Source organism: Sminthopsis crassicaudata, chromosome 3, assembly GCF_048593235.1.
Source record: "Sminthopsis crassicaudata isolate SCR6 chromosome 3, ASM4859323v1, whole genome shotgun sequence".
NCBI classification, from domain to species: domain Eukaryota; kingdom Metazoa; phylum Chordata; class Mammalia; order Dasyuromorphia; family Dasyuridae; genus Sminthopsis; species Sminthopsis crassicaudata.
This window is the reverse complement of record NC_133619.1, coordinates 68,795,599-68,807,703: the sequence shown is the minus strand read 5'-3', so window position 1 is coordinate 68,807,703 and position 12,105 is coordinate 68,795,599. Positions and strand designations below refer to the sequence as shown.

The window sequence follows — 12,105 nt, the reverse complement described above, 5'->3', positions numbered from 1 at the left end:
TTTTTAAAAAATGAAGAATTTTTAGAGATGAAAGCTTGGATGAATTATGAACTATTAGAACTGGGAGGAAACTTAGAATTCAAAGAACCCAATCTTCTCAATGCATGTATGGAAAGAACAACAACAACAAAAACTTGAGTTTGGGATAGTGAAGATAAATTGTCATGCTGCTAACCAATGGCTGAGTGAGAATTGGAACTTAGGTTTTTTCACTTTTGCTTTAGTAATTTAACAAAACAAAACAAAACAACTTTTTTCTACCCCATGCCTATATTAACCTAGGATGCTCCTCATTTTATAAAATATTTGCTCCAATATTGAAAAAGTGATGATGATTCTAAACTCATCCTGGTAGGAGCTGTTAATATGTTAATTATTTGACATGCTTCTTTCTGATTTCCTTCTTTTTCTGCAGAGGGTGGAGATTGCCTTCTGAACCTTGCATCCTTTATAGCAATATATATGCTATGCATTAATGGAGGAAAATTTAAGTGGTACATTAGTACTGAGTAGGACATACTTTATTGAAACACTGGAACATGTAATTAAAGATGTTTTATTAGTATTTATTATAGAGCTATAATAAATAGTAACTATAATCCATGTTCTTTTGTGGATGATATCTTATTTAAAAGTTTATTATGATTTCCAAGGGACTTCTTTTCTACAGTATCAAAGAATATCAATGCCATTTGAACCAGCTCAAAACAAAAATTATTGGATACATATAGAAGTTTAAGGTGTTTCTTAATCATAGTAATTACTTCTGAGGCTTCACTTGACACCAAAAGTCTCAGTTTCTTCTGGAAAAGAAAAAGGCTTGCATTAAATGACTTTCTAGCTCCAAATCTATCATATGGTGTTTTCTTTTCTGATTTAGTCAAATCGTGGGCTCTTATAGCTGGAAGAACATTGTGACCTCACCAACTCCAATTCCCAAGTCCTATATATGAGGCCTTGAGATTGTGATTTAAACTAATTTGGAGCAGAGCTGAGAGTACAGTCCAAGCCTCTATCGCCCTGCCATTATTACTTTGAGTTTAGAGGTCCCATGGATGTTTCATTAATTTTCCTTTTCTCTCCTTCCTATGCAGTGTTGCCATACACCCTCGAAAAGAAATCTTAGTCTCCGGGAGTGAAGATCACCACTGGAAGATGGTGGGCATCCCTGATGGCAATGTAATTCTGACGGGTTGTGGTCACACTGATTGGCTTTCTGGCTGCTGCTTCCATCCAAGGTAAGTTTAAACATCCTCATGAACCAGTGCTAATCCCTATTGGGAATGTGTTTGTTTGCTCTTCTCCCTGCCTCTCCCTGATTTGATGACTCTCTTTCTCTCTGCAATCTCATATCCTCCACTGAATTTCTAAACATGTAGATAAATGTTCTTCTGGCTTTCATTATGTTGACTTTAGATTGATTGCTTTTGGTATTTGGTACATCTGAAACTTAGTCCACATGCTGATGCGTCTAACAAAGAGTAATAAACTTTTCAGGACAAGCATTATTAATTCTCCTTGCGCTCATAAACCATGAAAAGACTGTGTAGGTTCTTAGTCAATAATATATACCCAAGTATTGCATTCCTTGTGCTAATCTCACATTTTGTTTTTAGAATTATGTTGTTTTCAAAATACAGAAGTAGTGAAGATTGTGTAAATTAAATGAATACTAAAAAGAATAAATCACACCCATAAGAAATGTTTCATATACGACTCCTCTAATGTTGGTGATTCATTTCATTTTAAGATATAAAACTAAAAGAAAGAGTAGATCCATGAGTTAACTACCAAAGAGCCAATTAGTAAGTAACAATGAGATTTCAACCTCAGAAATAATTTAATCAGGTGTCTTACTTATACCTTATCTCCTTAGCTGCAAAATCTACAAGAGTATACCCCATAGCCAACTGTCTCCCAGTTCTGGTTTTCTTTCATCATTATTCTTCTGCTTCATTATACATGAATTTTATCAAACTTTGTCTCAGAACTAGATTAACCTCAGGTGTGGATTTTATAAATTTGTAGCATTGTTTGTACCAAAGCCTTTTAGATTACCATTTCATCTGTGACTTCTAGAACAGCTTTCTTGGAAGCAAAAAATCCTAATATCACTACCCCAGAACAGGCAGATTAAGAATATTTGTCTCTGAAGTTTTTGCATAATCTAATTAAAAGAGGATATTGTTCAATATTGGTTTCTTTGATATGGAACAGATCAGGGTAAGCTAGTATTTGTAAAACCATTTTAGTTTTATATTTTAGAATAATTGCTTCTATTTGACATTATTTTGCTATTATTGTAACCTAAAAAAGTATCACCCATTATAATTTTGATCTTTGGGATATCAGTATAATTATTATTATTATATTGGTATTGCCCCATTCCCTAACATAAAAACCCTAGTACTGGATTTAGTATAATTTTAATCTCAGTAATCAGTTGAATCACATCTAAATGTTTTCCATTTACTATATTCTAAATCTTTTTATGAATTGTGCAATTAACCTTTTTTTTAAAGCACCTACTATGTGCCAGGTATTGTGATAGTCATTGAAAATACAAATACAATAAGTGAATAAAATAATTCATACTCACAAGGAGTTTACCCATTGGGGAGATAATATGAGCATACACAATTGCATACAGAATAAATACAAATAAATGTAAGATAGGAAGGAAGGGGACTTGCTAAATCAGAAAGGCTTCACGGAAAGGTATTACTTAAGCTCCATCTTGAAGGAAGTAAGGGATTTCATGAGATGAAAATAAGGAGGGAGCATATTACATTATGAGGGACAGCCAGAAAAAGTAGGGAAGCAGGAGATGGAGTGTCCTGTATGATTACTACAATGCATTCATCACATTTAGCTCAGCAGGAAATGTTCTACTATTCCACAGAATTTTCTTTTATATGTCTATGAAGCTCTTATTTTTATTGATGTTTTGGGTACCCTCACTGATTCTTTTTTTCCTTCTTCTTGCCCTCCTAATACAAAGATACTAAATTGTACTGGATCTGAATGTCAAATTAGATTTTAAGATGAAAATAAATTATTTGAGAGACTGGAGTTCAAAGGATAATTTTGACCACTTTATTTTCTTTAATCCTCTGGAAGTATTATTTATTTTCAGCATTAAGGCCTTCACTAGAATTGGATTTATGAGCATGTAGTACATTCCATATCTGATATATGGATAAACAGAACACTGTCAGCCTCTCACCTCTTACTAACATAAAATTCATCTCTGAAAACATAGAAAATACAATTAGAAGTGCAGGCTATCACTTTTCTATCTGCTGGGCATACTAATCAGGTTTCGATAATATTTTGTTACCATGACACCAAGTGACTCACAGACTCAAAAAAGATTTTCTCATTAGTGTTTGACCAACATAAAGGCCTTTCAATAGGGCCTCCCTGTCTCCCATTCAATTATTGAAATTAAAATGAGGTTAGGGACATCATTATTCACTCACAATATGAATTTACTCTCACTGTTTGCTATAGTAGGAGAGGAGTGAAATGCTGCTACAGTATTTGTCTTCTATTAGTGCATGGAAATAAAAATAGTGGGACTGAGTACATCTCACCATAGGAGATTTCAGGCTGGGATATTAACCATCATATGATTGTATTCTGAAATAAAAAGAAAGGAAAAAAATGCAGTTTTTACATCATAATTTTTAGGGTAAAAAAAAAGAGAATAATTCTTCAAAGGCCTTAGATGAATGAATTCTTAATTTTTCCATAGCTTTTAATTATCCATGGAATCCCCCATGTCTTTCAGGAATGAATCTTAATGTTTTAATTGCATTAAGAAATCTAACCTTGTATGGGAATCCCTGCCATCTAGGGGAGGAGGTGGAGGCAAGGAGGGGAAAATTCGGAACAGAAGGGAGTACAAGGGATAATGTTGTAAAAATTACCTATGCATATGTACTGTCAAAAATGTTATAATTATAAAATTAATTAAGAAATTAACCTTAAAAATCTAATTATGTGTTATTCCATTCAGTAGACATTCATTAAGTTCCCAGTATATATTCAAGGCACTGTGTTATGTCTTTGGTATACACAGATTAAAAATGAAGCACCTCCTGCTCTCAAGGAATTTACATTCTATTAGGTGAATACAGCATGCATACAGATACATAAATACAGTATAATTTGAAGAAAAAGAGAGCATTATCAAAGTGGAAAATGAGGGAAGGCTTTTTAGGCCCAAAAAGAATCTTGAAGGAAGATAATGTTTCCAAGGTGAAAAGGAAAAGGGAGTGTATTGAAGGCAGAGACTACAATTTGCGCAAGTACACAGAAGGTCAGAACTTTATACTGACTTTAGGGAATGGTAATAGAGCAATGTGACTATGACTCAGAATGTGGAAGGGAAGTAACAGGATGTGACTTGAAAAGTAGCTGGAGAAAATTACGAAGGCCTTTAAACACAGAAATAAATTTATATTTTATCTTAGAGGTCATAAGTAGTCCCCAAGGTCTTTTTTTGGTCAAGGAGTGATATTGTCATATACCGGTTTTGTAGAAGATGAATTGGAGAAGGGAATAACTAGAAATGGGAAGACTAACTTGTAGTCTTTTACAATGGTCCAGGTGAGAACAGATAAAGTGAGGGAATACCAGCTATATGAAAAAGAGGAGGTAGATGTTTGGGAGTTAAAATCACAGAACTGTGGCTGACTCAATGCTAGTAGTGATGGAAAAGGATTAGTTTTATTATGGGTCTTGGTGACTTGGAGGATGGTAATCATTCTCTTGGAAGAAGAGAAGATTAATTTTGTTTTGAATGTGTTGAGCTTTAGAGGCTGTTGGATATCTGGTGGGGAGGAAAGGATATGTGGTAGGCAGTTGACAATAAAAAACTGAAGTTCAGGAGAATGATCAGAAATATATTTAGAGCTGGGTTTTCATCTTTATTATATTGACAATTGAACTTAGGGTATTTGATGGAATCATCAAAGAGGAGAATGTAAAGTGAAAAGAGAAGTGGGCAAAGAATGAGCCTAAGTGGATACCTTCATTTAGATGGTAGGAAGTAGATGACAAGCAACTTGTCAGATAGAAGGAGAAAGAGGAGAAATGAGTGCTAACAGAATCCAAGGAAGAAGAGAATATCCAGAATCAGAAGGTGTTGTTCGCAGTGTAAAATGGTATAAATTTCATTGAATTTATCAGTGAATAGGCATCCTTAGAGAGAACAGTTTTGGTAGAATGACAAAGTCAGAAACCTGATTCTGTGGAGAAGTAACATAATGCTAAGAAAATGGAGGAATCAAGGGTAAACCAATTTGTCTAGGAGTTTGACCCAGAAATAGAATAGAGAATAGAGATTGGTTTTTGGATGACAAATATGAGATTATAGTTATGGGCAGCATGTAAGAAGATGATGAAAGATGAAAGAAAAAGGGGATGATTTCTTATGCAGACTCTGAGAGGCATTTGCAGAGAGTGGAAAAGGATTTGGAATAGCTGCTACAGGGGCTGAAATAAAAGGATTTCCTTGCAACAGGGCTAGCCATGATGAACTTAAATAAAAACATGGAAATGTCAATGGGCATATTGTATAACTTTCCTTTAGCTTCATGAGAATAGGAGAATAAATGGGAATTGGGAGAGAATTTTGGCATTAAAGATTAAAATGCATATGTGGTTGGATTGGAAGGGCATTTGATTTGAGGGTAAGGAAAAGTATATATCTGAACTTGTTATCTACAGTTTCAAGAAAAAAACCACTCTTAATTAGTTAAGAGTAGGAATGATATGATAGTCTGGAAGAATAGGGAAGGATAAAGGAATTGGAGGTCACATTGAGGATGAGAAATATATTTAAAGGAGTAAGAAGAAAAAAAAAGATAGCATGGCAAGAAATTATTGTCAAAAAGAAGAATTTTAAAATTCAGAATCACAAAAGAAAAATTTTTAAATTCAGAATCACTAAGATAACATAGACGTTGAGGAAGATTAGCCTCTAAAATCTTGTGAGTGCTTAAGGTGGAGTAAAAATGTAGAAAATTGAAGTGCTGTCTCACATGTGGGAACCCCCCCACACACACACACACATTTAGCAATAATCTAGGACCTGGGAAAGTTTACTTTCTGCCTTTGGGGAGAGTAGGAGGAAGACAAGGGCTATATCACCAGATCCCTAGAAGGGAATGAAAGGAAAGGTAGGCGAAGGGGAAAAAAGGAAAAGAAAAGAAAGGAAAAGGGAAATGGAAGGGAAAAGAAGGGAAGGAAAGGAAAAACCAGGACCAAGGACAATTATTACTGAGGGATCATATTTAAGCTTAGTAGAGCTACAATTATTTCTGTCTCCTACACATAGGATAGTTGTAATCTAGATGTTCTTTTTAGAGATTTAGGATAAAAGAAACATTCCTTGGTCACTCCCAAGGCACAAATAACTTTGTTTACATTTAACTTAGCTTGCTCTCACTCAACAATTATTACACAAAAGATAATCATGAATATCAAACAAAATAAACTAGAAATTTGGAAAGTTTACAAATTAGCATAGATGATAGAATACAAATAAGTTATTGAAACCTTTAACTCATTAGTAATATAAAATCTTAGGTCAACCAACCAATTAGAGAGTAATCTTATGGGGGATTTTTCCACACATATAAATTGGGTTCAGGACTGCTTCAACTAATCATGAAGCGTGTTTTCCTCTACATATACTGAAACTCAATTTCACAGTGTCTTTTAGAGAACTACAGATAATGGAAGTAGATAGTATAATGAAATGGGAAGCCAAATATTTCTTGTTGAAATAGAGAGGAAGACTAGGGATCAGATACTGAACTTCTGGAGAAAGAATGGAGGATGACTTTGAAGTTTATGGTGACAAAGATTCTGGATATGATAATATATAGGAAAGAAGACAATCTTCTTGTTGGCTAGATGCATGCATGCATGTGTGTGTGTGTTTGTGTGTGAGTGTGTGTTCATAGAGTATAGGGGGAGTAAGATCAATTTGCACTAAAAAAAAGAGACTGGCAAAGAATGTTATATCTTAATGGTGACAAAAGATGAAACACTAGAGATGAAAGAGCTAGGTTAAAAAGGAGTCTAGTAGTAGAGAATAAGGTTGGATGTTTTTGGAGACACATTGGAGGACAGAAGAATGTATGAACTTTGGAGAGGCAGGACTGGGTTGTATAGGGATTTTTCCCATACCAGAAAGTTTTTTGGGTTTTCTTTCTTTAAATTTTCTTTTCAAAACTTATGCATGGATTATTTTTAACATTCAGCCTTGAAAAACATTTTGTTCCAAATTTCCCTCCCTTCCCCCTCCCCTATATAGCAAGTAATCCAATATATTAAATATGTATAATTCTTCTATACATATTTCCACAATTATCATGATGCCAAAGAAAAATCGGATCAAAATGGAAAAAAAAATGAGAAAGAAAACAAAAAGCAAGTAAACAAAAACAAAAAGAGTGAAAATACTATGTTGTGATCCACATTCAGTTCCCATAGTTCTCTCTCTAGGTACAGATGACTGTTTCCAGGCACAAGAGCATTGGAACTGGCCTGAATCATCTAATTGTTAAAAGAGCCATGTCTATCACAATTGATCATTATATAATCTTTCCTTTGCTGTGTACAATGATCTCCTGGTTCTTCTCATTTCACTTAGAATCAATTCATGTAAGCCTCTCTAGGCTTCTCTGAAATCATTCTGCTGATAGTTTCTTATAGAACAATAACATTCCACAACCTTTATTTACTACAACTTATTCAGTTATTCCCCAACTAATGGGCATCCACTCATTTTCCAGTTTCTTGCCACTACAAATAGAGCTGTCACAAGCATGGATCTGTTTCCCTTTTTTAAGATCTCTTTTGGATATAAGTACAGTGGAAACACTGCTAGGTCAAAGGGTATGCACAGTTTGATAGCCCTTTGGGCATAGTGCCATATTGCTCTCCAGAATAGTTGAATCAGTTCACAACTCCACCAACAATGTATTAGTGTCCCAGCTTTCCCACATCCCCTCCATCATTCATCATTATATTTTCCTGTCATTTTCGCCAATCTCAGAGAGGTGTTGTAGTAGCTCAGAGTTGTCTTAATTTACATTTCTCTGATCAATTGTGATATAGAGCACTTTTTCATGACTAGAAATGGTTTTAGTTTCTTCAACTGAAAATTGTGTGTTCATATCCTTTAAACATTTATCAATTAGAAAATAGCTTGAATTCTTATAAATTTGAGTGAATTTTCTATGTATCTTAGAAATGAGGTTTTTATCAGATCCCTAGAATGTAAAATTTTCCCCCAGTTTATTGCTTCCCTTCTAATCTTGGCTGCATTGGTTTTGTACAAAAACTTTTAACTTAATATAATCAAAATATCCATTTTGTAATCAATAATGTATCTCAGTTCTTCTTTAGTCACAAATTCCTTCTTTCTCTCTAAATCTGAGAAGTAAACTATCCTTTGTTCTTCTAATTTGTTTATAATATTCTTTATGTCTAAATCACGAACCCATTTCAACTTTATCTTGGTATAAGGTGTTAGGCGTGGGTCAATACCTAGTTTCTGCTATACTAATTACTAATTTTCCCAGCAGTTTTTGTCAGTCAGAGTTCTTACCGCCAAAGTTAGGGTCTTTGGGTTTGTTCAACACTAGATTATTATTATTAAAAGTCATTGACTTTTTTGTCCTGTGAACCTAACTTATTCCACTGATTGACTACTTAGTACCAAATAGTTATGATGACCATTGCTTTATAATAATATAGTTTTAGGTCTCATCAGACAGTTGATGATGAATCATAAGAATAAGAGCAGGAGGTAAAATCATAGGATGGAGAAAGGATTAGATTGGATCATTTCCCCTTCAAGATACTGTAATTACTGAATAATTGCAATTAGGGCTATTAGTAGTGTTAGGTTCCATGACTTGTCATTACAAAGGCTGAGAAGCAAGGGAGTATAAGGGATATTATTTAGTTATCTGGTGATTGAATCCCATCTCTTGGGTGGGACTGAACTCATACTTAATAAACATAATTCCAATAAAGCATAGATTAATAGTTCCCAAAGATATACCATAATTGGGGTAAGTTCTTGGATCCTAAACCATAAAATGATGGATGTACAAAGCCTCAACATATCCTGTCTCACTGAAGTTCAGGAGTTCATGTTGTGCTGAGATCTTGAACATATCACATTAATTTCTTTTTTTATTTCTTTTTAAATTTTTTATTAATTTTATACTTATAACATTTTTGACAGTACATATGCATATGTATTTTTTTTTACAACATTATCCCTTGTACTCACTTCTGTTCCGAATTTTGCCCCTCCTTCCCTCCACCCCCTCCCCTAGATGGCAAGCATTCCCATACATATTAAATATCTTATACTATATCCTAAGTACAATATCTATGTGCAGAACCGAATTTTGTTGTCGTTGTTGCAAAGGAAGAATTGTATTCTGAAGGTAAAAATAATCTGGGAAGAAAAACAAACCAAAAAAATGGTCACAGTTTACACTCATTTCCCAGTGTTCCTTTTCTGGGTGTAGCTGATTCTGTCCATCATTGATCAATTGGAATTGTATTAGCTCTTCTCTATGTTGAAGATATCCACTTCCATCAGAATGTATCCTCATCCAGTATCATTGTTGAAGTGTATAATGATCTCCTAGTTCTGCTCTTTTCACTCAGCATCAGTTGATGGAAGTCTCTCTATTCTTCCTGTTGGTCATTTCTTACAGAGGAATAATATTCCATAACCTTCATATACCATAATTTACCCAACCATTCTCCAATTGATGGATATCCATTCATTTTCTAGTTTCTAGCCACTACAAAAAGAGCTGCCACAAACATTTTGGCACATACAGGTCCCTTTCTCATCTTTAGTATTTCTTTGGGATATAAGCCCAGTAGTAGCACTGCTGGATCAAAGGGTATGCACAGTTTGATAACTTTATGTGCATAGTTCCAAATTGCTCTCCAGAATGGCCGGATTCTTTCACAATTCCACCAACAATGCATCAGTGTCACAGTTTTAACACATCCCCTCCAATATTCATCATTATTTGTTCCTGTCATCTTAGCCAATCTGACAGGTGTGTAATGATATCTCAGAGTTGTCTTAATTTGCATTTCTCTGATCAATAGTGATTTGGAACACTCTTTCATATGAGTGGAAATAGTTTTAATTTCATCATCTGAAAATTGTCTGTTCATATCCTTTGACCATTTATCAATTGGAGAATGGCTTGATTTCTTATAAATTAAAGTCAATTCTCTATATATTTTGAAGATGAGGCCTTTATCTGAACCTTTAACTGTAAAAATGTTTTCCCAGTTTGTTACTTCCCTTCTAATCTTATTTGCATTAGTTTTGTTTGTGCAAAAACTTTTTAATTTGATATAACAAAATTTTCTGTCTTGTGATTAATAATGATCTCTAGTTCTCCTTTGGACACAAATTCCTTCCTCCTCCACAAGTCTGAGAGGTAAACTAGTCTATGTTCCTCTAATTTATTTATGATCCCATTCTTTATGCCTAAATCTTGGACCCATTTTGATCTTATCTTAGTATGTGGTGATAAATGTGGGTCAATGCCTACTTTCTACCATACTAATTTCCAGTTTTCCCAGCAGTTTTTGTCAAATAATAAATTCTTATCCCCAAAGTTGGGATCTTTGGGTTTGTCAAAAACTAGATTGCTATTTTAATTCATTCACTATGTTGCCCTGTGAACCTAACCTATTCCACTGATCAACTAGTCTATTTCTTAGCCAATACCAAATGGTTTTGGTGACTGTAGCTTTATAATATAGTTCTAGATCAGGTACAGCTAGACCACTTACATTTAATTTTTTTTTCATTATTTCCCTTGAAATTCTCGACCTTTTGTTGTTCCATTTTTTTCTAGGTCATTGAAATAGTTTCTTGGGAGTCTGATTGGTATAGCACTGAATAAATGAATTAGTTTAGGGAGTATTGTCATCTTAATTATAGTTGCTCGGCCTATCCAAGAGCACTCAATGTCTTTCCAATTATTTAAATCTGACTTTCATTTTGTGGCAAGTGTTTCATAATTTTGCTCATATAATTCCTGACTTTCCTTTGGGAGATATATTCCCAAATATTTTATTCTATCGACCGTTATTTTGAATGGAATTTCTCTTGGATTGTGTTGGTAATGTACAAAAATGCTGAGGATTTATGTGGATTTATTTTGTATCCTGCAACTTTGCTAAAGTTCTGAATTATTTCTAATAGCTTTTTAGCAGAGTCTTTGGGGTTCTCTAAGTATACCATCATGTCATCTGCAAAGAGTGATAGTTTGATTTGCTCATTTCCTAGTCTAATTCCTTGAATCTCTTTCTCGACTCTTATTGCTGAGGCTAGCGTTTGTAGTACTATATTGAATAGTAATGGTGATAGTGGGCAACCTTGTTTCACTCCTGATCTTACAGGGAAAGGTTCCAGTTTATCACCATTACATATAATGTATACTGATGGTTTTAAATATATGCTCCTATTATTTTAAGGAATAGTCCATTTATTCCTATACTCTCAAGCGTTTTTAGTAGGAATGGATGTTGGATTTTATCAAATGCTTTTTCTGTATCTATTGAGATGATCATATGGTTTTTATTAATTTGATTATTAATATGGTCAATTATAAGAATAGTTTTCCTAATATTAAACCAGCCCTGCATTCCTGGTATAAATCCCACTTGATCATAGTATATTATCCTGGGGATGATTTTCTGCAGTCTTTTTGCTAATATCTTATTTAAGATTTTAGCATCAATATTCATTAAGGAGATTGGTCTATAGTTTTCTTTCTCAGTTCTTGATCTACCTGGTTTAGGTATGAGTACCATGTCTGTGTCATAAAAGGAATTTGGGGTAGGACTCCTTCGATCCCTATTTTTTCAAATAGTTTATATAGCACTGGTGTTAGTTGTTCTTTAAATGTTTGGTATTATTCACATGTAAATCCATCTGGTTTGGGGGATTTTTTCTTAGGGAGTTGGTTGATAGTTTGTTCTATTTCTTTTTCTGAAATGGGACTATTTAGACTACTTACTTCTTCC

At 34.0% G+C, this 12,105-nt stretch overlaps 1 protein-coding gene across 1 annotated transcript in view; it reads left to right on the top strand.

Annotated features, from left to right (window-relative positions):
- Positions 1-12,105, top strand: part of SPAG16 (sperm associated antigen 16) — a 1,297,727-nt gene that overhangs the window by 576,212 nt on the left and 709,410 nt on the right. Inside the window, exon 11 of the mRNA XM_074298771.1 lies at positions 1,095-1,238. Within this exon, the coding sequence (XP_074154872.1) occupies positions 1,095-1,238 (144 nt within the window). The remainder of the gene's footprint in view (positions 1-1,094; positions 1,239-12,105) is intronic.